Source organism: Saimiri boliviensis, chromosome X (genome assembly GCF_048565385.1).
Source record: "Saimiri boliviensis isolate mSaiBol1 chromosome X, mSaiBol1.pri, whole genome shotgun sequence".
NCBI lineage: Eukaryota > Metazoa > Chordata > Mammalia > Primates > Cebidae > Saimiri > Saimiri boliviensis.
The window spans coordinates 68343367-68369311 of NC_133470.1; the positions used below are offsets into that span (position 1 = coordinate 68343367).

The 25945-nt window shown below is 40.7% G+C and overlaps 1 protein-coding gene across 2 annotated transcripts in view; it reads right to left on the reverse strand.

Moving 5' to 3' along the window:
- Positions 1-25945, reverse strand: part of BRWD3 (bromodomain and WD repeat domain containing 3) — a 134925-nt gene that overhangs the window by 103230 nt on the left and 5750 nt on the right. The window contains exons 5-6 of one of the 2 annotated variants that reach the window (XM_003936828.4): positions 11241-11391; positions 9384-9482 (exon numbers count right to left, since the gene is read on the reverse strand). The exons of the other annotated variant lie outside the window; for it this stretch is intronic. Coding sequence (XP_003936877.2) covers positions 9384-9482; positions 11241-11391 — 250 coding nt within the window. The remainder of the gene's footprint in view (positions 1-9383; positions 9483-11240; positions 11392-25945) is intronic. 2 annotated transcript variants of the gene reach the window in all.

Genomic DNA, 25945 nt, shown 5'->3' on the forward strand with positions numbered 1-25945 from the left:
TCCCATTCTCGTATTATTCCAGATCTGCACTACCCAATATAGTAGCCACTAGACACATGTGGTTGCTAAATGTAAAAACTACTTAAAATTAAATAAAATTAAGTTTGTCATTCCTTAGTTGCAATAATATCAAATGTCACAGAAGGTTCTATTGGGTAGCACTGTTTTACATAAAATGCCAGTTAAAATATGCCCCCCAAAATTACTGATGCAATTCCAAATATAATGGGCAGAATAAAGAGGGACATGTCCATTTATGACACAAATTCTATGCATAATAGGAAGAGAAGGGAACATCCTCAAACTGAGAGAAGGCATCTATTATCATACCTAATGGTGAAAGATTATCTGCTTCTACCCTATGATCAAGAACAAGGCAAGCCTATACACTCTCACCACTTAAATTTGCCATATATGTATGTGTGTATATATTGAGAGAGAGAGAGAGAGAGAGAGTGTGTGTGTGTGTGTGTGTGTGCATGTCTTGCTCCATTACCCAGGCTGGAGTGCAGTCACACAATTTTGACTCACTGCAACCTCCAGTTCTCAGGTTCAAGCAATTCTCCTGCCTCAGCCTCCCAAGTAGCTAGGATTACAAGCATGCACCAACAAGCCTGGCTAATTTTTTTTTTTTTTTTTTTTTTTGAGACAGGTGTCTTGCTCTGTAGCCCAGGCTGGAGTACAGTGGCCTGATCTCTCCTCACTGCAACATCCGCCTCCTGGGTTCAAGCAATTCTCCTGCCAAAGCCTCCTGAGTAGCTGGAATTACAGTCATGCGCCACCATGCCCCAACTAATTTTTGTAGTTTTAGTAGAGATGGGATTTCACCAGGTGGGTCAGGTCAGTCTCTAACTCCTGACCTAGTGATCCGACCGCCTCAGCCTCCCAAAGTGCTGGGATTACAGATGTGAGCCACCACGCCCGGCCAATTTTTATATTTTTAGTAGAGATGGGGTTTCACTATGTTAACCAACCTGGTCTTGAATTCCTGACCTCAAAAGATCTGCCTCTCTTGGCCTCCCAAAGTGTGGGTAACCCCCTACATAGGCAAAAAGGAAGGAGAGCTAAGCAGAACCCTAGCACAATTAAGGCCTGAAGAATATCTCAGTTTATAGTGTCACTACTCAGTTATTTCCCTTTATATAATCCTCTCTATATAATCATATAATAGTTCATAGTATGAGTGCCTAAAGAATATTTCCCTACATATATATATATCTTAGTTCATAATCGGAGGAATGCCTAGAGTAGACACAATACAGAGCATGAATTAAGAAATAAGCAGCTGGGCCGGGCGCGGTGGCTCAAGCCTGTAATCCCAGCACTTTGGGAGGCCGAGGCGGGTGGATCACGAGGTCAAGAGATCGAGACCATCCCGGTCAACATGGTGAAACCCCGTCTCTACTAAAAATAAAAAAAACTAGCTGGGTGTGGTGGCGCGTGCCTGTAATCCCAGCTACTCAGGAGGCTGTGACAGGAGAATTGCCTGAACCCAGGAGACGGAGGTTGCGGTGAGCCGAGATCGCACCATTGCACTCCAACCTGGGTAACAAGAGCGAAACTCCGTCTCAAAAAAAAAAAAAAAAAAAAAAAGAAATAAGCAGCTTATAATCGGAGGAATGCCTAGAGTAAACACAGTGCAGAGCATGCTTTAAGGGAAAACAGTTATACCAGGACAAGAATCGATGGCCCAGGCGGCAGCGTTCAGTATCATAAAGATACCCACTGTATGGCAGGCTTGGGGCAAGAGCCACTCCTTCTGATAAAGGAGTTGTAGGACCTTGCTCCAGTTCTTGTGGAAGGCTGCCCTCAGACCGGCAATTGCACCTTGGTGACTGAATTTTATCAGCTCTTGTTACTGTGCTGCTCGAAAAGCATCTTCCCACAGAACTCATTGGAAGCTGCCAATAGGTGGCAGTAACCCTGACAGCTCTGTCACTACTGTGTGACTTAAAGCATCCCCCCATAAATCTTCTTAGAAGCAGTTTGCTCATAGAAAGAAGGTATTGCACATTGCACCCTCTTCACTGTGCACGACCCACCTTCAAGCCTCGGTGACCTAATGGGGGTGGGCCCCTTACTGCACATGGCCCTTGCCTCAATGACCTAATAGGAATGGACCCCTTGTTTTATTGCACACTGTCTACCTCCTAGCCTAGGTGACCTAACGGGGTTGGACCCCTTGTTTTATTGCTGCGACCCTATCACTATCCTTAAAGATGATTTCACTCACTGCCCTGTCCTCTAACCTATACACAATAAATACTCATGCTTCTGGACATTCGGGGCCTCCCCTGACTCCACTCATAGGTGGCGTGGCCCCTTAAGCCCAGCTGCGTTTTCCTTGTACTTCTGTGTCCTGTCTCTTTATTTCTCGGATCCTGCGTCTCAGCACAGCATAAGGGACACCCCACGACCCTGTGGGGACTTCACCCCTACAAACCTGGTCTTGAACTCCTGACCTCAAAAGATCTGCCTGTCTTGGCCTCCCAAAGTGTTGGAATTACAGGTGTAAGCCACCATGCCTGGCCTAACTTACCATTGTAGTAGAGGCACTAGGAGTTCAATAATGTAAGAAAAAGAAATAGAAGGCACACAAAATCAGAAAGGAAATAATAAACCTGTCTTTATTTGAAGACAACAGGATTATCTATATAAAGAATCCCAAAAAATCTCAAGGAAAAAAAGTCATTAAATCTGGTAAGTAAATTTACTGGGGTCAATATACAGAAAAACAAAACAAAACAAAAACAAAGGAAAAAATCCCATCTCCATCTACTAGCAACAAACAACTGGAAATCAAAAAATACAATTTAAAACAGTATAAAAACCATAAAATCCTTAGGGAAAATATTCACAATACATGTGTTAAAACCTGAACACTGAAAACTACAAAATGCTGCTATGAGAAATTAAATATCTAAATAAATAGAGAGATATACTACGTTCCTGGATTAGAAGGTTCAATGTTGTCAAGATGTCAGTTCTTCTAAAATGTACCTATAGATTCAGTGCAATCCCAAACAAAAACCCGGTATCTTCTTTTTGGAGAAATTGAGAAGCTGATTTTAAATTTTATGTGGAAATGCTAAGGAACAGAAAAGCCAAAACAATTTTTTGAAAATGAGAGCAAAGTTGGAAGACTCAGATAGCAGAGAGTCTACAAAGACTTATACATATACGGTCAAATGATTTTCGTCAAATGTGCCACAATAATCCAGTAGTGCAAAAGATGGCCTTTTCAACCAATGATACTAAAATTAGACATCCATATGCAAAAAAAAAAAAAAAAAAAAAAAGAATTCAATCTAAACCACACAGCTGATATAAAAATTAACTCAAAATGATCAAAAATCGAAATATACAACAAAATTATAAAACTTCTAGAATATGAGAGAAAATCTTTGTGAACATGAGTTAGGCAAAGATTTCTTAGAACACAAAAAAAACAATTTTAAAGACAAAACTAATAAATTAGACTTCAGCAAAAATTTCTGTTCTTTGAAAGACACTGTTAATAAAATAGAGCCAGGGACAGTGGCTCATGCCTGTAATCTCAGCACTTTGGGAGGCCGAAGAGGGTGGATTGCTTCAGCTCAGGAGATCCAGATCAACCTAGGCAACAAAGCTAGACCCCCAACTCAATTAAAAAGAGAGGGGAAGGGAGGGGAAGGGAGGGAAGGGGAGGGGGGAGGGGAAGGGAAAGGGAAGGGGAAGGGAAGGGGAGGGGAGAGGAGGAGAGGAGTGAAGAGGAGGGGGAGGGGAGGGAGGGTAGAGAGGAGGGGAGAGGAGGGGAGGGGAGGGGGGAGGGAAGAGGGGCAAGGGGAGTATATGCAAAATATTCACTTTGTATATTTGCAAAATATGAAGGATTTCTACCCAAAATATATAAAGAACTCTCTCAAAACTCAATAATTAAAAAAAATCCAAACAACTCAATTTAAAAAATGGGTGTATACTTCACTAAAGATCTACAGACTGGCAAATATGCACATGAAAACTGACGGTATCAGAAGCTGGTTGAGAATGTGGGACAACTAGAAATCTCATATATTGCTGGTGGGAGTACAAAATATAATAGCTACTTTCACAACAGTTTGGCAGTTTCTTATAAAGTTAAACCTGTACTTAACACATGATCCAAACTGCACTACCTAGGTATTTATTTACCCAAAAGAAATGAAGAAAGATGTTAATGCAAAGACTTTTACACAAATATTTATAATAGCTTTATCTATAACAGGCAAAATGATTTAACAGATTATGGTAAATTCATAGAATGGAATACTACTTGGTAATAAAAAGAAATAAACTTCTGACACATGAAATGATATGAAGGCTATCTACTACATGATTTAATTTAGATGACTTTTTTTTTTTTTTTTTTTTTTGAGACAGAGTTTCACTTTTGTTGCCCAAGCTGGAGTACAATGGCATGATCTTGGTCTACTGCAACCTCTGCCTCCCAGGTTCTAGTGATTCTCCTGTTTCGGCCTCCCTAGTAGCTGGGATTACAGGCACCTGCCACCATGCCCAGCTAATTTTTTGTGTTTTTAGTAGAGACAGGATTTCACTATGTTGGCCAGGCTGGTCTCAAACTCCTGACCTCAGGCGATCTACCTGCCTCAGCCTCCTTAAGTGCTGGGACTACAGGTGTGAACCACTGCACGCGGCTTAGATGACATTTTAAACAATGTAAAGTATGGTCAGTCACAGAAAGATTAGTGGTTTCCAGGGGTTGAACAAGTGATACTGAGGCTGACAGAAATGTTCCATATTTTTTATTGTCGTGGTGGTTACACAAAAATGTATACAATTTGTCAAAACTTACTGAACTGCAAACTTAAAAAGACAGCCTTTTATGTCAATAATATCCTAAAATAGTTGACTTTAAAAAAAAGTACCATGGCTAATACTCTATTTTGGAGCTTTCTAAGTATAAATCTGTCATACCAAGAAAATATGGTCACATCTGACCATGAATATGATAAGATAAATAGTCTATTTTTTTTCTTTTTTTTTTTTTTTTTTGAGACGGAGTTTCGCTCTTGTTACCCAGGCTGGAGTGCAATGGCGCGATCTCGGCTCACCGCAACCTCCGCCTCCTGGGTTCAGGCAATTCTCCTGCCTCAGCCTCCCGAGTAGCTGGGATTACAGGCACGCACCACCGTGCCCAGCTAATTTTTTGTATTTTTAGTAGAGACGGGGTTTCACCATGTTGACCAGGATGGTCTCGATCTCTCGACCTTGTGATCCACCTGCCTCGGCCTCCCAAAGTGCTGGGATTACAGGCTTGAGCCACCGCGCCCGGCCCAATAGTCTATTTTTTTTTCCAAAAAACAGTGTAAGTTTTTTATAGTTCTAAGAGTCAACAGAACCAGACAGGGGCAGTGGCTCAGGCTAATCCCAGCACTTTGGGAGACCAAGGCGGGTGGATCATTTGAGGCCAGGAGTCCAAGAGCAGCCTGGCCATCATGATGAAGCCCCATCTCAACTAAAAATACAAAATACAAAAATTAGTCAGGTATGGTGGTGCATGCCTGTAATCCCAGCTACTCAGGAGGCTGAGGCAGAAGAATCACTTGAACCCAGGAGGGGGAGGTTGCAGTGAGCCGAGATTGTGCCATCGCACTCCAGCCTGAATGACAAAAGACAAAAGTGAGACTCTATCTCAAAAAAATAAAAGAAAAGAAAAAGGTGGGTGCAGTGGCTCATGCCTGTAATCCCAGCACTTTGGGAGGCAGAGGCTGGCAGATCACAAGTTCAGGAGTTTGAGACCAGCCTGACCAACATGGTAAAACCCCGTCTCTACTAAAAATTAAAAAAAAAAAAAAAAAAAAAAAATTAGCTAGGTGTGGTGGCACACACCTGTAATCTCAGCTACTCAGGAGGATGAGGTAGGAGAATTGCTTGAACCTAGGAGGCAGAGGCTCCAAACTTGCCAACGGAGTGAGGCTCCGTCTCAAAATAAATAAATAAATAAATAAAGATATACCTTCATGCCGGGCGCGGTGGCTCAAGCCTGTAATCCCAGCACTTTGGGAGGCCAAGGCGGGTGGATCACGAGGTCAAGAGATCAAGACCATCCTGGTCAACATGGTGAAACCCCGTCTCTACTAAAAATACAAAAAATTAGCTGGGCATGGTGGCACGTGCCTGTAATCCCAGCTACTCAGGAGGCTGAGGCAGGAGAATTGCCTGAACCCAGGAGGTGGAGGTTGCGGTGAGCCGAGATCACGCCATTGCACTCCAGCCTGGGCAACAATAGCGAAACTCCGTCTCAAAAAAAAAAAAAAAAGATATACCTTCATGATTAACTTTTGCTTAGATTGGCAAAATACAAAACTGATTGGTTTCAAAGTAGCTATGGAAAACTATGACCCAGGAAGAGAAAACTACCTCAAATCACAAACTGGATTTCATATCCATCTTACTGAGTTTTTATCAGGCTTTGAATTCTAAATAACTTAAACTTAATAAGCATCTTGAGTATCAGGTATTACGTGAAAACATATCATGATTGAATTGCCTCTATTCTAAAAGCTCCTCCCAAATTACATGGCAGATTTAAAATGAATTTAAAAGCATAAATGCCAGGGACATGATGATTCCTAAGCAATTACTAAAAGAATAACAAACTGATTCAAATCAGTGTAGAGAGTTTATTTTACAACACAAGCAGAAGTTTGAAAGCATATGCTTAGTTAAAAGAAAAAAAAGTGAGAAGAGAAGAAGGGATAAAGAAGGCCTATAAACCTAATACTCTAATGGTTGCTCTTCAGCATTTCACATGTGACCACGGAAGTATAAAGACTACAAAATAATGTTGACAGCATAGCTAAAAATATTGTATCTTTGAAAATAAATAAATGCATGAATAACAAAAGTTATCTCAATTCAAAATATTAATTATGACTAAAGCTTAAGGGAAAGTGAACACTGGAAAATTCCGGTGGATAAACAAACTACGCTTGAAAGTAAAAAAAAAGTTAGCAATACCGTGTTCAGTGAGATTCAACTTTCCCAAGTAACATCCAGGCTATCGAAGAGTACTTTTAGCAATATACTTCAGAGTATCCAATTTCCCTTAATAAGTCCTATGAATGTCTAATCAGTTATTTTGTCTAAATACATTTTAAGAATTGTTTCTAGCTTCAATTTACGTAACCTCTGAAGGTAAATGAACTATATAAGCTTATTGCATAAAAAGTATTCCTTGCCGGGAGCGGTGGCTCAAGCCTGTAATCCCAGCACTTTGGGAGGCTGAGGCGGGTGGATCACGAGGTCAAGAGATCAAGACCATCCTGGTCAACATGGTGAAACCCCGTCTCTATCAAAAATTAGTAGAGACTGAAAAAATTAGCTGGGCATGGTGGCGCATGCCTGTAATCCCAGCTACTCAGGAGGCTGAGGCAGGAGAATTGCTTGAACCCAGGAGGCGGAGGTTGTGGTGAGCCGAGATCGCGCCATTGCATTCCAGCCCAAGCAACAAGAGCGAAACTCGTCTCAAAAAAAAAAAAGAAAAAAAAGGTATTTCTTTTAAAAAAGTATTCTTTTAAAAATTTTTTTTTTTTTTTTTTTTTAATAGAGACAGTGTTTCACCATGTTGGCCACGCTGGTCTGGAACTTCTGACATCAGGTGATCCACCTGTCTTGGCCTTCCAAAGTGCTGGGATTATAGGCGTGAGCCACCACGCCCGGCCATTTTCATATTTTTCTATCTGAAATTCATCCCTTTCAAATTTTAGGCACATTCTGTAGGCACTATATAGTATATAAAATATTTTAAGGGCCGGGCACGGTGGCTCAAGCCTGTAATCCCAGCACTTTGGGAGGCCGAGGCGGGTGGATCACGAGGTCAAGAGATCGAGACCATCCTGGTCAACATGGTGAAACCTCGTCTCTACTAAAAATACAAAAAATTAGCTGGGCGTGGTGGCGCGTGCCTGTAATCCCAGCTACTCAGGAGGCTGAGGCAGGAGAATTGCTTGAACCCTGGAGGCGGAGGTTGCAGTGAGCCGAGATCGCGCCATTGCACTCCAGCCTGGGTAACAAGAGCAAAACTCCGTCTCAAAAAAAAAAAAAAAAAAAAAAAAAAAAAAAATATATATATATATATATATATATATATATATATATATATATATATTTTAGAAGAGTGAGAAAGTAAGGGAGCAGAGGAGCAATTACTCACCCAGCAGCACCTTGGTTTTGCACATACTTTGTGAGAGCTAACTTTAATATAAATAGTTTCGTAACTAGATCTCTTTGAGAACCACTACTAGTATTTCTTCTTAATGGTCTGGCCAGACATGTCCCAAGAATAATTTGAATGAGATGTGAATTTCATTAAACTGGAACCAAGAAAGGTGACTTTTTATATTAATACAGACATATAAAAATGTATATCATCATTATAATTTTGGAAAACAACACATATAAGCAGAATGTACTTTTGTTTGGGAAACTCAGCACATAGACATGTAAATAGACAACCATATGGCTAAAAACATCTGTACTACATTAAAAAATATTTCTGCTGGGCCGGGCGCGGTGGCTCAAGCCTGTAATCCCAGCACTTTGGGAGGCCGAGGCGGGTGGATCACGAGGTCAAGAGATCGAGACCATCCTGGTCAACAAGGTGAAACCCCGTCTCTACTAAAAATACAGAAAATTAGCTGGGCATGGTGGCGTGTGTCTGTAATCCCAGCTACTCAGGAGGCTGAGGCAGGAGAATTGCCTGAACCCAGGAGGCGGAGGTTGCGGTGAGCCGAGATCACGCCATTGCACTCCAGCCTGGGTAACAAGAGTGAAACTCCATCTCAAAAAAAAAAAAAATGTTTCTGCTAAGAAAGAAGTGAAATGAAATAAAGAACACAAAGATCACCTTTTATAAAACATTATATTTGCTTTAAGTAAAAATGTTTAAAAAATCTGGACTAGTCATGAATTATTTGCCCATGCCTATGTCCTGAATGGTATTGCCTAGGTTTTCTTCTAGGGTTTTTTATAGTTTTTGGTCTTATGTTTAAGTCTTTAATCCATCTAGAGTTAATTTTTATATAAGGAAGGAGTCCACTTTCAGTTTTCTGCATATGGCTAGTCAGTTTCCAACACCATTTATTAAATGAACAATGAAAACACATGGGCACAGGGAGGGGAACATCACACACAGGGGCCTGTCGGTGGGTGGGGGGGATATGGAAGGGATAGCATTAGGAGAAATACCTAATGTAGATAACAGGTTGATGGGTGCAGCAAACCACCATGGAACGTGTATACCTATGTAACAAACCTGCACATTCTACACATGTACCCCAGAACTTAAAAGTATAATAAAAATATAATAAACAATCTGTTTATAACATACATCTATTACTCACCCACATTTGGAGGTTTCACATAATTTACAGGTAGTTCTGGAGGTCTGCCTCTATGTAGAGCCGCAAAAGCAGACCCATTCCATAGTGTACTCTTACAGTCTATATAAAAAGACCAAATGTTAGCTAACAAATAGAGCAGCTTTTTTTGTTAACCATGTCTCAGAAGTAAATGTCTGATTTTAATTTCATTTGTTGGAATACATTTTTAACTGTTAAACCAAAATGAAAATAATAGGCATATATTTGAACATGTTACAAATGAAATTTATAACTGGTAAACACCAACACCTTAACATATCATCTGGATATTTTATTTCTAAGCTAGTCTTGAACTAAAGCTTTTATTAAGCACATATTTGAATTTTACGTAAATATGTCACAGATTAATAAGCTTTTAAGTTTACATCAGTTTTTCTTGATTTTTAGGCTTACACATCTACTCATATAAAATTGCATAAGCCAGGATATAACTATAGCCCAAGTATACCAGGGAAAATTCAGGCATATTGGGTACATGCTCATATTATGAAATACTTGCCAGCTGTGTCATAACAGACAACAGCACTGCATATCAGATGGTAACTGATCATAAATAGTTGTGTCTTTTTCTCTGACTTTCATAAGGCAAAAAATGTAAAGACATATTAAATACTACTAATAACTTGGCTTTAAAACAAAAAGCCAAAAGCTCTCCTCAAAGCTTCCAAATAAACTCAATTAATAAGGTATAAAATGAGATGCTTAAAATCTGGTATCATTACACAACTATTTATCTTGGAGAATTAGGTTAGTTATTTATATTTATGTGTTTATTTATGTATTTATTTTTGAGATGGAGTCTCACTCTGTGGCCCAGGCTGGAGTGCAGTGGTGTGATCTCAGCTCACTATAACCTCTCCCTCCTGGGTTCAAGCGTTTCTTATGCCTCAGCCTCAGTAGCAGGAACTAAAGGTGTGCGCCACCATGCCCGTCTAATTCTTGTATTTTTAGTAGAGACGGGGTTTCACCATGTTGACCAGGCTGGTTTCAAACTCCTGACCTCATGATCTGCCTGTCTTGGCCTCCCAAGGTGCTGGGATTACAGGAGTGAGCCATCACACCTGGCCGAATTAGGATATTTTAAAATAGTATGCTAAAAAAACAAAACATAGAAATAAATGGGCTGCTAGATATTAACTATTTATTACTCCAAGAAGCATCTTTAATGCCTAATTTTACAAATTTAATGCCTAATTTTACATTTTTATGTTTATCAAATACCACTTTATATGTTTGACATATTGAGGTTCCATGTAAAACTTGAGAAAAATCTGTAAAACACTGAAAATCAGCACAGTAGAAAAACTTAATTAACAATTACTGATGGGTTGATATTTTTGTTTAAATATGTTCAAATATAAAAACTGTACATATATAAAACCACAAAACTAAAAAGAAAAAAAAAAAACAGAAAAGAGAGAAGAAAAAAACTGTACATATTTCATTTATGTGTTACAAAATGCACAATATCATTAGGATGATATTATCAAAACTAATAAAGAGTAAGAACATTATAATGAAAGAGTATTTTAAGTATTTATACTGTACTAATCAAAGCAGCAATCTTTGATATCTCTATTCCATGATTACAAAGGTATTTTATATCCGTTACCTCTATATATTCACTTTTACACAAAAGGTCTCCTTTTCAGGTCTCTAAAAATTTACGTGTACACTAAAAAAACAAAAACATCGGCAAGATAAGAGAAACCAGAAGACGAGTATTTAGAAAAGCATGGGAACATTTGCTCAACCTAAAAATAAGCTACTCTCCACTCCTTCCTCTGGTATCACAGTTCTAAATTCTGAAAATCTCACCTTTGGCATCCCGTAGCAGAGACTGCCGACCGACACCTAATAATGTCTGTACCCCAGGAACACTCTGAGGGATCTCTTTATCTAGTAAAGGACCAATCCTCTCACAAATTTTAAGGAGGTAGTCTGGAGGAATGTGTGCATTGGCTGCCACCTAAAAAAGTATAAATAAAACACAGGAAAAAACACATTTATTTGGTTTAAAAATATCAATCTATTCCACTACTAAACTGTTCCATTATAGAGTTTTAAAATATGGAATCAGGGCCAGGCGCGGTGGCTCACACCTGTAATCCCAGCACTTTGGGAGGCCAAGATAGGTGGATCACTTGAGGTCAGAAGGTCAAGACCAGGCTGGCCACCATGGTGAAAAGCTGTCTCTACTAAAAATAAAAAATTCACCAGGCGTGGTGCTGCGCTCCTGTAATACCAGTTACTTGGGAGACTGAGGCAGGAGAATCACTTGAACCCGGGAGATGGAGGCTGTAGTGAGCCAAGACTGTGCCATTGCACTCTCGTCTGGGCCACAGGGCGAGACACTGAGTCAAAAAAAGAAATAAAATAAAAATAAAAATATATAAAATATGGGATCAGGACCAGGTACAGTAGCTCAAGCAGATAATTTCAGCACTTTTAGAGGCCGAGGCAGGCAGATGGCTTGAGCCCAGGAGTTTGAGACTAGCCTGGATAACACAACGAAACCCCGTCTCTACAAAAAGCACAAATAGTAGCTGGATGTGGTGGCTTTGCCTGTAGTCCCAGCTATTCGGGAGACTGAGGTAAGAGGATCACTTGAGCCCAAGAAGCAGATGTAGCAGTGAGCCAAGACAGCACCACCATACTCCAGCCTGGGCGACAGAGACCTTGACTCAAAAAATAAATATGTGTGTGTGTGTGTGTGTGTATGTGTGTGTGTGTGTGATCAGAAAAAGAAAATTTTAAATATTTAATACTTGACCAAATTTAAGAGACAGTCAGAAAATAAGCACATTTAAATGATATAACAACATTTACGTGGCATAGAACACTAATGTATATTTAAATATCTTGATCAAGTCATTTGCTTAGCTGTTAAACTAAACATGCCAAAATCAAAAAAGCACACAGGTGATGAGTAAACTCTCTTTTACTTGATTCATTCAGTAGTGATGATGAACTGATCCAAAATCAGAAGACCTAGATTCTACACAAAGGATAAGAACACAAATGAAAGGTATTACTTGCACTAAACCTACAACCAGTAAAGCAAAACTGTTTCTTTCCTACAAAAGTTAACTTGTTTATAAAAAGGTATAAAATTAACAATTTTATAAATACTATGCTTTAAATAAGTCAGCTATGTAGCCAAAATTCCTCGAAACAAAACTTGTTTTTAAAAAAACAAAATTCTGTACATTAGACACCGTATATAAGAATGAAATCATAAAAGAAAAATTGTGTTGCATTTTTAATATAAGCCAATGTACACATCTCTGAGGTGTTTCATAAATACCCAATTATTAAAACAATAAACAGAAAACCAGAATATTAAAAATCTTTGGATGAAGTGAACATCTACATCCTCATCTGGAAATAGGTCCGAAAATCTTCTTCTGGCTACAACGTCAAGTTTTATAAGTGCCACAAATATATATATGCCATTAAATAGGACACACATCAATAGTATTACCAGCAGGTCAATCAAGAACAACAACAGGCTCAGCAAGGTGACTCATGCCTATAATCCCAGCACTTTGGAGGGCAAAGGTAGGAGGATCACTTGAGCCCTGCAGTTTGAGATCAGCCTGGGCAACATAGTGAGATCTCATCCCTACAAAAAAATTTAAAAACACAGCTCTGAATAAAAACAAGTGAAAAAAAAAAAAAGAACAAAAAATAAAAAATGAGCCGGGCATTGTGGCGCATGTGTCTGTAGTCCCAGCTACTCAGGAGGCTGCGGTGGGAGGACTGCTCGAGCCCAAAAGGTCAAGGCTGCGGTGAGCTGTGTTGCTGTCACTACACTCCAGCCCCTGGGTGACCCTATCTCAAAAAAAATAAAAGAACAACAATAAAACACAAAAGAATAATTCTGTAAATCATCTCCAGTGATCATCATGAGAGAAGATATATTCTGTGATTTCTTCACTGCTGTATTCTTATCACCTGAGAAAGTGCTGGGCATAAAGCAGGAATAAATAAATATTTGTTGATTAAGTGAATAAAAACCAAAGTAAAGTCTAACTATAATCAATGTTATTGGAAGAATTCTTGGAGGAAAAATCTCAAATTCTCATATCAGGGTGCCTTTTTGTTTTCCTAGGAAACACAGGTCAAAGAACCACAGTTCAACATGTATTCAGAATTCTGGGAATATGAGTGAAATCACCTGTGACTAATTTTTGTTTTAAATTATATCCTGCTATATATCTTTGGTATGTTCCTTCAGAAAACAATTTGAATCTAACTGAAATAAAATAACAGAAGCCTGCTCAACTGTCATGATGCTCAGAAGAACGGTAATCAGATTATTTCAGATTTGCATCTCCAGGGTTTAGTTTACTGATCAGGACAGAGGATTAAGTAAATTCTTTCCATTATTTCTCACATCTTTAGTTTTTCTTCCAAGCAAATAACTATACAGAGCTATGTTTCAGTAAAATATGGAGGTAATATTAAAGTCAAAGCAACTGCTGATTCAATCTAAAAAAATACTTTGTGGCTGGGCACGGTGGCTCATGCCTGTAATCTCAGCACTTTGGAAGGCCAAGGAAGGAGGATTGCTTAAGGCTAGGAGTTCAAGACCAGCGTGGTAAACACAGCAGGACCCTCATCTCTACGAAATAAAAATAAAAATAGGAATAAATCATTTCCTATCATCTACAGAGTGATATCCTAAAATTCTAGTTTATAATTCATATTCCTCACATTTAGGCATTTCCTAAATATGACTACATGCAAATATAATTAGTAGCCTTAAAAATATGTATCTAGGAGGCCAGGCAAGGTGGCTCATGCCTGTAATCCCAGCACTTTGGGAGGCAGAGGCGGGTGGATCACGAGGTCAGTAGTTCAAGACCAGCCTGGCCAAGATGGTGAAACCCCGTCTCTACTAAAAATACAAAAATCAAGGCCGGGCGCAGTGGCTCAAGCCTGTAATCCCAGCACTTTGGGAGGCCGAGGCAGGTGGATCACAAGGTCGAGAGATCGAGACCATCCTGGTCAACATGGTGAAACCCCGTCTCTACTAAAAATACTAAAAAACTAGCTGGGCGTGGTGGCGCGTGCCTGTAATCCCAGCTACTCAGGAGGCTGAGGCAGGAGAATTGCCTGAGCCCAGGAGGCGGAGGTTGCGGTGAGCCGAGGAGCCAAGATCGCGCCATTGCACTCCAGCCTGGGTAACAAGGGTGAAACTCCGCCTCAAAAAAAAAAAAAAAAAAAAAAAAATCAGCCGGGCCTGGTGGCAGGCGCCTGTAATCCCAGCTGCTCGGAAGACGGAGGCAGAGAACTGCTTGAACACAGGAGGCAGAGGTTGCAGTGAGCCAAAATCGTGCCACTGCACTCCAGCCTGGGCAACAGAGTGAGACTCCATCTCAAAAAAAAAATAAATAAATATATATATATATATATATATATATATATATATATATATGTATCTAGAAAAAAAAAGTCTTAAGAGATCAGGCGCGGTGGCTCACGCCTGTAAATCCCAGCACTTTGGAAGGCCGAGGCGGGCGGATCACAAGGTCAAGAGATGAAGACTATCCTGGCCAACATAGTGAAACCACTTCTCTACTAAAATACAAAAATTAGCTGTGAGTGGTGGCACATGGCTGTAGTCCCAGCTACTTGGGAGGCTGAGGCGGGAGAATTGCTTGAAGCCAGGAGGCAGAGGTTGCAGTAAGCCGAGACGGCGCCACTGCACTCCAGCCTGGCGCCTGGCGAAAGAGCGAGACTCTGTCTCAAATAAATAAATAAATAATAAAATTAGGCAGGGCACGGTGGCTCACACCTGTAATCCTCGCACTTTGGAAGGCCTAGGTGGGTGGATCACCTGAGGTCAGGAGTTCAAGACTAGCCTGGCCATCATGGTGAAACCCCATCTTAAAAAAAAAAAAAATTAAATTAAATTAATTTTTTTTTAAAAGTCTTAAGGTACAGCTTACGTCTTCTTTCCCAAAACTGTCTTGGATAAACTGGGTTTCTGTTATCAGCCATTATTTTTTTTATCAAGTAAATGTTGTAAGAGGGGATTTACACGGAGTAGCAGTTTTACATCTTTTTTTTTTTTTTTTTTTTTGAGACAGAGTGTCACTCTGTCACCAGGCGCCAGGCTGGAGTGCAGTGGCTATATCTCGGCTCACTGCAACCTCCGCCTCCCGGGTTCAAGCAATACTCCTGCCTCAGCCTCCCGAGTAGCTGTGACTACAGGCGCATGCCACCACGCCCAGCTAATTTTTGTACTTTTAGCAGAGACGGGGTTTCACCATATTGGCCAGGATGGTCTCGATCTCTTGACCTCGTGATCTGCCCGCCTGGGCCTCCCAAAGTGCTGGGATTACAGGAGTGAGCTGTAGCTCCCGGCCAGCAGTGAGCCGTAGCTCCCGGCCAGCAGTTTACATCTTTACTGGTAATTCTTTTCTTCATCCTCTGGACCAACTCAAGATTTATTCAGTTGTTACATAAAAACTTTAATAACTACCCTAGAAATACAACATATTTAGCATATACAATCCAGAAAATGGGGGTTCAATAGTTAGAATTCTTAGAGTTACCCTCCTATAGAAAGAAAATTTTTTGGGAGTTACATCTTAAACTGACATCTTAAGCTCCCCGGCTATTTCATTTTATAGAAACAATAATGTCTGCTTTTCAGCTCATTGTTTTATCAGTTAGTAATAATTCAAAAATACAGAATCATTTAGGGTTATAAATGAGGACTATATATTCAGCAAATACAATTTACTCCTAACATCCCCCTTTTAAAGACTTGTACAATAAACAAGTTTGATTTTCACTCTATATAATAGAAAATTGCTCGATTTCTAAGCAGTCACATTGAAAAAGTTCTTTTTTCATAAAATCAATACAAATTTGATTATAACAGTACTAGAGAAACAGAGTCTATCAAAATAATGGCAATAACAATCTTGAGTGTCAACATGCTAGCTTCTCCTTCAAACAACATTATCAAGCTTCCAAACTGTATCTGTGTAGTTCTTAAAGTTTCTGGCCGGGCGTGGTGACTCACACCCGTAATCCCAGCACTTTGAGGTCCAGCCTGACCAACATGGAAAAACCCCATCTCTACTAAAAATTCAAAATTATCCGGGCCTGGTGGTGCATGCCTATAATCCCAGCTACTTGGGAGGCTGAGAGGCAGGAGAATCACTTAAACCTGGGAGGTGGAGGTTGCAGTGAGCAGAGATCACACCATTGAACTCAAAAAAAAAAAAAACAGTTTCTTCTAAATCAAACTTCAAGTCTTACAAGGGTAGTTAACTGCTTACTTTAATCTATTTGCTTTTGATTGAAGCTGGAACTTTTTAAAGGTGATCTTTTCAGACATAAGAATTCTTGCCTACCCAGAATATTTTTTTTTTACATTTTAAAATAAATCTATATTGTTATATAACAGTCTACAAAATTCATGTATTATATTATAAACCACTCTTTTTGTTTAAAGCTCAAACATTCTAATTTCATTTATCTCTCTGGAATGTAATGGCCAACTCTAACAGTTAAGTACTCTGAGATATGCAGAAGAAAAGCATTATTTATAAACAAAGTTTAAGTATATAATACAAAAAAAAAAGAGTGTAATTCGAGGCCGGTTTGGTGGCTCATGCCTATTATCTCAGCACTTGGGAGACAGAGGTGGGAGGATCGCTTAAGGCCAGGAGTTTGAGACCAGCCTAGGCAACATAGTGAGACCTCCATCTCTACCAAAAAGTTTTTTTTTTTAAGGGTATAATTCAAACTTCTGTATTATTCTATAAAACAGCTTTAAAAGTTAAATTATAGAGTGTCTGAAATGAAAAGATCCCTATGTATAATCAACCTAACCTCACACCTTAAAGAAGGGAAAACAGATTCAGAAGTGCTAAAATGAAACAGGAGTCTGGATTTTTCTGCCCACTGCTCTTTCTACTACTGTCCTCTTAAGGCGGTTGAAACATTTTAAGGATAGAGATCATTAACACGAAGCTACAAAGCAATGAAAACTGTAAATCTGAATAAACTGAAAGACATCAAATTAACCCTAAATTATAAACCTTCTTGACAGTTAGATTGGCTGACCTAAAAAGCAAATTTCATAACTGAATTATCACATTTCAGAATCATTATGACAACAGAGAAGACCAGAGAACTCGCTGAGATGATACTATTCATCGTACTTAGTTAAAAGAAATCCAGCTGGGCACAGAATAAAATGTAAAAGACAGCAAATCTCAGGAGGCCAGGACTGCACCAGGAGCTACACTCGAAATACTAATTTTCAGACTCCAAAAACATTTGTTTACCCTGGCTTTTAAAAATAAGAGTATCAGACAAGTAACTCTAAAAAACAAATACACAAAGAATACTCTACTTATTTTGCAAGACCATGGCTACAGAAGTTAAATGAAGCAGCAAACTGGGATTACATACTCAAAAAGTAAAATGTAATATTTTGCCTGGGCTTTTTTTTTTTTTTTTTTTGAGCAGAGGATGGAATAGGCAGATACAAAAGTTAGTCATGTAATCTTTTGCTCTTTAGGGCCAGAAAACAAAATGGATTTTGAAAAACACAGCAAAGGCTTATATAAATTTAAATGTACTACAGAGATAAAGATAAGCAGGGTACTTTGAAGTATGAGAGCTGGGATTATTCAGGCTCTAAAATGTACTTGCTGTTACTCTTTTTTGGTAGTATGATCCAGTAGAGAGATTGATTTGAATTTTGTAGCATCCCCAGTTACTACTTATGTGATATTAGGCAAAGTTACTTAGTCTCTTTGAGCCTGAACTTCCTCATCTGTAAAAGAGTAAGGATAACTATCTCCCAAGATTCATTTAGGACAAAGACAATCATTCACACTTGGCATCCATTCAGCCGTTTAACATATAGGGAAGCAAGGGAAGGATTAAATTGCTACCCTAAGGGAACTCATAGTCTCAGAGGAGCAAACAAAATAGTAAATAGAAACGAATTAAAGCTGCAAGTGCCCAGAGGTCAGTACAGAGAACTAAGGAAGCAAAGAAGTACAGTACACCTAATTTTGCCTAGAGGTTTAAGAGTTCCTGTCCATTTTTACCCTTGAAACATATATCAAAAGTTCACAAGACTGAAAGGGAAAGGAGGGCATTCCAAGTAAAGAGAAAGGCACCCCAACGAAATAAAACACTTTGCATGGTGACTAGCGCATAATATCTCCTCATTAAGAAGGGATTTTTATTATTTTATTTTATTTTTTTTTGCTGGGCGGGGTGGCTCACGCCTGTAATCCTAACACTTTGGGAGGCCCAGATGAGTGGATCACCTGAGGTCAGGAGTTCAAGACCAGCCTGGCCATCATGGTGAAAACCCACCTTTAAAAAAAAAAAAAAAAAAAAAAAAAAAAAAAAAAACTTTTTTTTTTTTTTATGAAACACCCCAAGGGTACAGTGGATGAGGTCTGTAATCCCAGGAGGATCGACTCAACCCAAGAGATCAAGACCAGCCTGGGCAAAAAAGTGAGACTCTGGTCTCTACAAAAAATAAAATGAATAGGGAGGCATGATGGTGCATGCCTGTAGTCCCAGCTACTCAGAGGCTGAGGTGGGAGGATCAATTGAGCCCAGGGGGTCAAGGCTGCAGTGAGCCATGATGGAGCCACTGCATTCCAGCCTGGGTGACAGAAACCCTGTCTCAAAAAACAAATAAAAGAAATACAAATACGTGTACAAAAAAAAAAAAAAAAAAGACTCGGCGGTGGCTCAAGCCTATAATCCCAGCACTTTGGGAGGCCAAGGTGGGCGAATCACAAGGTCAAGAGTTCTAGACCAGCATGGTCAACATGGTGAAACCCTGTCTCTGCTAAAAATACAAAAATTAGCCGGGCGCGGTGGCTCAAGCCTGTAATCCCAGCACTTTGGGAGGCCGAGGCGGGCGGATCATGAGGTCGAGAGATCGAGACCATCCTGGTCAACATGGTGAAACCCCGTCTCTACTAAAAATACAAAAAATTAGCTGGGCATGGTGGCACGTGCCTGTAATCCCAGCTACTCAGGAGGCTGAGGCAGGAGAATTGCCTGAACCCAGGAGGCGGAGGTTGTGGTGAGTTGAGATTGCGCCATTGCACTCCAGCCTGGGTAAGGAGCGAAAACTCCGTCTCAAAAAAAAAAAAAAAAAAAAAATTAGCTGGGTGTGGTGGCGAGCACCTGTAGTCCCAGCTACTCAGGGAGCTAAGGCAGAAGAATCGCTTGAACCCAGTAGACAGAGGTTGCAGTGAGCCAAGATCGTGCCACTGCACTCCAGCCTGAGTGACAAAGCAAGACTCTGCCTCAAAAAAAAAAAAAAAAAAAAAAAAGGCCGGGCGCGGTGGCTCAAGCCTGTAATCCCAGCACTTTGGGAGGCCGAAGCGGGTGGATCACGAGGTCAAGAGATCGAGACCATCCTGGTCAACATGGTGAAACCCCGTCTCTACTAAAGGTGCAAAAAATTAGCTGGGCATGGTGGCGCGTGCCTGTAATCCCAGCTACTCAGGAGGCTGAGGCAGGAGAATTGCCTGAACCCAGGAGGCGGAGGTTGTATTTGAAAGAGAAGTGCTTCCGGGCGCGGTGGCTCAAGCCTGTAATCCCAGCACTTTGGGAGGCTGAGGCGGGTGGATCACGAGGTCAAGAGATCGAGACCATCCTGGTCAACATGGTGAAACCCCGTCTCTACTAAAAATACAAAACATTAGCTGGGCATGGTGGCGCGTGCCTGTAATCCCAGCTACTCAGGAGGCTGAGGCAGGAGAATTGCCTGAACCCAGGAGGCGGACATTGTGGTGAGCCAGGATCACGCCATTGCACTCCAGCCTGGATAACAAGAGCAAAACTCCATCTCAAAAAAAAAAAAAAAAAAAAAAAAAAAAAAAAAAAAAAGAGAAGTGAAAAACCGGGCAGGGAATAAAAAAAGACAGCAGGCAGGCCTTTCTCAACTTGCACCTACAAAATGTTAAAACTTTCTATCACTCTCCTTTGAAAATGCTAATCATTATGCATAGCATTTCTTTTTCTTTTTACTAGTTTTAGGATTTCCTCAAGAAAGAGACAGCCAGAAGTGACCCTCCTAGGGTCAAGTATTCCTTGACTGATATTGCCTAAAGCAAGCACAAAAAGCACTATAACCTGAGGGCAGATGAAATTAAGACAAGGACAGGGGACCCACCCACATTCTAGAAGGTGCTCTGTAGAGAAAATGTCCAGCAAAAGAACTCAGTACCAACTAGCAGATAAAATAAACCAAAAATATAGATATCATGCTTCTTTTTTTTTTTTTTTTTTTTTTTGAGGCGGAGTTTCGCTCTTGTTACCCAGGCTGGAGTGCAATGGGCGCGATCTCGGCTCACTGCAACCTCCGCCTCCTGGGTTCAGGCAATTCTCCTGCCTCAGCCTCCACGAGCCACCATGCCCAGCTAATGTTTTGTATTTTTAGTAGAGATGGGGTTTCACCATGTTGACCAGGATGGTCTCCATTTCTCGACCTCGTGATCCACCCGCCTCAGCTTCCCAAAGTGCTGGGATTACAGGCTTGAGCCACCGCGCCCAGCGATATCATGCTTCTAACAAAAGTTAAGAAAACTGAACAAATCATTAAGAACAAGCTAACTATAAGGCACAATGGCAGATACTAAAGTGCATGAGAAAACATCTTAAACAGGGTAACTTAAAATACAAAAAACAGGCCAGGCATGGTGGCTCATGCATGTAATCCCAGCACTTTGGGAGGCCAAGGCGGGTTGATAACTTGAGGTAAGGAGTTCAAGACCAGCTTGGCCAACATGGTGAAACCCCGTGCCTACTAAAAATAAAAAAAATTATATGGGTGTGGTGGTGCACACCTGTAATCCCAGCTACTCTGGAGGCTAGGGCAGGACAATGGCTTGAGCCCAGGAAGTGGAGTTTGCAGTGAGGGCCACTACACTGCAGCCTGGGCCACAGAGCAAAACTCTGTCTCAAAAAACTAAATATATAAATCTAGATAATATAGAGAAAATAAATTCAGGATACGCTCAATCACAAGCGTTGAGAATCCTTGCAATAAGATATCTGAAAGACTCACAATAAACCTCCCATTTGTTTAAAAGTGAATACTACACCAATATTAATACTGGCATTCATAAAAAATGCAAATCACACTAAATATCTTTTGACATACATTAATTTTTGTGTTAATTAACAGACGCAGCTCACTCATTCTGGGTTTAATTCTGACACTGACATTTTAAATATTCTTTTTTCATAGTACTCTATTATATGCCCCTTATGTTAAAAAATATTAAGGGCCAGGCACGTGCCTCACGCCTGCAATCCCAGCACTTTAGGAGGTCAAGGGGAGCGGATCACTGGAGGTCAGGAGTTCAAGACCAGCCTTGGCCAACATGGTGAAACTTGGTCTCTACTGAAAATACAAATATTAGCCAGGCGTGGTTGCGGGCGCCTGTAGTCCCAGCTACTCAGGAGGCTGAGGCAGCAGAATTGCTTGAACCTAGGAGGCAGAGGCTGCAGTGAGCCAAGATCATGCCACTGCACTCCAGCCTTTACTTGAGTGACACGAGCCAAATTATTTAAGCCCTCAGAGATTGAATTTCTTTAATTATAAAATGAAAATTTTCCATTTGTTGTGGTGAAACACCGAGTTAAATGTGAAAGAATGTATTTTGTTAATTGAAATGGAAAATTTTCATTTTATAATTAAAGAAATTCAATCTCTGAGGGCTTAAATAATTTGGCTCGTGTCACTCAAGTAAAGGCTATGGTCCATACTAAATATTAGGGTCTTTTCTACTAACAACAAAATCCCATGTAAATAATGTCAAGCAAGGAAGGGCATCTCTAAATTATGAGAGACAAACACTAAACTGTCTGTTTTCTTTTTTTGAGACAGAGTCTCACTTGGTCGCCAGGCGCCAGGCTGGAGCGCAGTGGCTAGATCTCGGCTCACTGCAACCTCCTCCTCCTGTGTTCAAGCAATTCTCCTGCCTCAGCCTCCCGGGTAGCTGGGACTACAGGCATACACCACCACACCCAGCTAATTTTTGTATTTTTAGTAGAGACGGGGTTTCACCATGTTGGCCAGGATGGTCTCAATCTCTTGACCTCATGATCCGCCAGCCTCAGCCTCCCAAAGTGCTGGGATTACAGGCGTCAGCCACCGTAAACTGCCTTTTTAGAATACTATTTTGCAGCCTACCAAAAGGAAAGTGTTTATTAATCAATCAGTAATCAACATCAGTAGTAAAACAAAAACCAAAACACAGGAACTAAAACTAATATTCAAATGTGACAAAGATGCTCAGGACAAAATTTTAAAGCAAATTCACTGAATCCAAATTATTAGTCCCTAACACCAGCTCTCTTCACTTTTACAATATCTCATTTGTACTGAGATACCAGTTTCCCTAAGATTAATGATAAATCTCCATAAGGATTTTAAATCCTTGAAAGTACATTCCTTAGAGCCCACATGTGGGGAAAAAAAGGTGCTAAGGATCAATCTAGACAAATAGCTAAAGCCAACATATTCAGAGAGCACATGGTGTCTCAAGCAAGTCAGTAGTCAGTAGTAGTCAGGAATACTAATTTCCAGATATTTACCTCTGTCATAATACCTATCAGTTAGCATAATAAGCACAATACACTGCACTGGGGTTGAGCAGATCATGCTTTTTTTTTTTTTTTTTTTTTTTTTTAAGATGGGGTTTCGCCGAGTGCGGTGGCTTAAGCCTGTAATCCCAGCATTTTGGGAGGCCGAGGCGGGTGGATCACGAGGTCGAGAGATCGAGACCATCCTGGTCAACATGGTGAAACCCCGTCTCTACTAAAAATACAAAAAATTAGCTGGGCACGGTGGCACGTGCCTGTAATCCCAGGTACTCAGGAGGGCTGAGGCTGGAGAATTGCCTGAACCCAGGAGGCGGAGGTTGCGGTGAGCCGAGATCGTGCCATTGCACTCCAGCCTGGGTAACAAGAGCAAAACTCCGTCTCATAAAAAAAAAAAAAAAAAAAAAAAAAAGATGGGGTTTCACCCTGATGGCCAGGCTGGTCTTGAACTCCTGACCCCAGGTGATCCACCTACCTTGGCCTCCCAGAGTGCTAGGATTACAGGCATGAGCCACCGCGCCTGGCCCAGATCATGCTTTTTGATATCCCATGATGCATCCTGTTCTTCTTAACTATGGCTGTGTCCACATAGCAGTTAATAAATCATACAGGCTTAAACTGCTTCCACACTTAGAGATGCAATAACTATGCTACCAACACTCAAAAGATCATTCTGCTGTTCCAATTGACAATTTAAGCTATTATTAGTAGTTGGAGAACAGCTGGTTAAGAAAATAATACAGGTATGTCTGGAATTTAAATACAGTGTTTTAGAGTAGTTGGGGAGGATCAAATGAGATAATGTGAAAACACTTGAATGTGTTATATGCAGATTCAAGTTCTTCTAACAACATATAATCATGGATGTATGCTTTTTTTAAGGACAGTAACAAACATAATCTTTATAAATGTTTTTTTTTTTTTTTTTTGAGACGGAGTTTCGCTCTTGTTACCCAGGCTGGAGTGCAATGGCGCGATCTCGGCTCACCGCAACCTCCGCCTCCTGGGCTCAGGCAATTCTCCTGCCTCAGCCTCCTAAGTAGCTGGGATTACAGGCACACGCCACCATGCCCAGGTAATTTTTTGCACCTTTAGTAGAGACGGGGTTTCACCATGTTGACCAGGATGGTCTCGATCTCTCGACCTCGTGATCCACCCGCCTCGGCCTCCCAAAGTGCTGGGATTACAGGCTTGAGCCACCGCGCCCGGCCTATAAATGTTTTTCATAAAAAGCATAAAATTACTTCTAGTATTTTGCATACAAAATGAGGGTAATACAATCTACGCCATTCCAAATATAAGCACTAACTGGTGCTTTCAGTTTTATAGATGAAAATGTGGGCCAGGCGCGGCGGCTCACGCCTGTAATCCCAGCACTTTGAGAGACCGAGGCAGGCGGATCACAAGGTCAAGAGATCAAGACTATCCTAGCCAACATGGTGAAACTCCGTCTCTACAAAAAAAAAAAAAAGAAAGAAAGAAAAAAATGCGAAATAAATGTAAAAACCATATATACCACACCTAAACATATTTATATCTTTGGTTCAGTCTTTTTTGAGACAGAGTCTCAGTCACTCAGGCTGGAGTGCAGCAGTGCGATTCCAGCTGATTGCAACCTCTATTTCCAGGACTCAAGCAATTCTCATGCCTCAGCCTCCTGAGTAGCTGGAATTGTAGGTATCAGCTACCACACGCAGCTAATGTTTGTATTTTTAGTAGAAATCTGGTTTCACCATGTTGGCTAGGCTGGTCTTGACCTCTTGACCTCAAGTGATCCGCCTTCCTCAGCCTCCCAAAGTGCTGGGATTACAGGCAATAAGACACCACACCAGGCCCTGGTTCAGTCTTACGATAGGAGTCTCCTTAAAATGATTTAAAAATCTTAAAATGTGGCTTTTTTTTTTTTTTTTTTTTTTTGAGACAGAGTTTCGCTCTTGTTACCCAGGCTGGAGTGCAATGGCGCGATCTCGGCTCACCGCAACCTCCGCCTCCGTGGTTCAGGCAATTCTCCTGCCTCAGCCTCCTGAGTAGCTGAGATTACAGGCACGCGCCACCACGCCCAGCTAGTTTTTTGTATTTTTAGTAGAGACGGGGTTTCACCATGTTGACCAGGATGGTCTCGATCTCTCGACCTCGTGATCCACCCGCCTCGGCCTCCCAAAGTGCTGGGATTACAGGCTTGAGCCACCGCGCCCGGCAAAATGTGGCTTTTTAAAAAGTTTCCAAATCACCATTTCAATACATAAAACTTAAAAATTGGCCAGGCGCGCGGTGGCTCAAGCCTGTAATCCCAGCACTTTGGGAGGCCGAGGCGGGTGGATCACAAGGTCGAGAGATCGAGACCAACCTGGTCAACATGGTGAAACCCCGTCTCTACTAAAAATACAAAAAATTAGCTGGGCATGGTGGCGCGTGCCTATAATCCCAGCTACTCAGGAGGCTGAGGCAGGAGAATTGCCTGAACCCAGGAGGCGGAGGTTGCGGTGAGCCGAGACTGCGCCATTGCACTCCAGCCTGGGTAACAAGAGCGAAACTCCGTCTCAAAAAAAAAAAAAAACTTATAAATTAACAACATTTAAACACACACAACATAGACTCTGTTGTCTCCAATAAAGCTCCAAGGAGGAAGCAATAAATTAGCCAACAATTCAATAGGGTCACCACAAATGAAAGGATGTCTGTATTACTTAAATTATCTACCCTAAGATGAATTGCAAAAAGCAAATCTAATTCTATTATGTGGTAACATCCAACTAGGAAGCAGAAAATAAAGTGCCCAGATCAAACTTCAGAAACAATCACAACTTCAAAATGTTTCCTCTATCATTACTTAAAATCCTGAAAAATTGAGAGCTATATTTTAAATTCCATATTCAAAAACCTTACAATTCAACATAAAC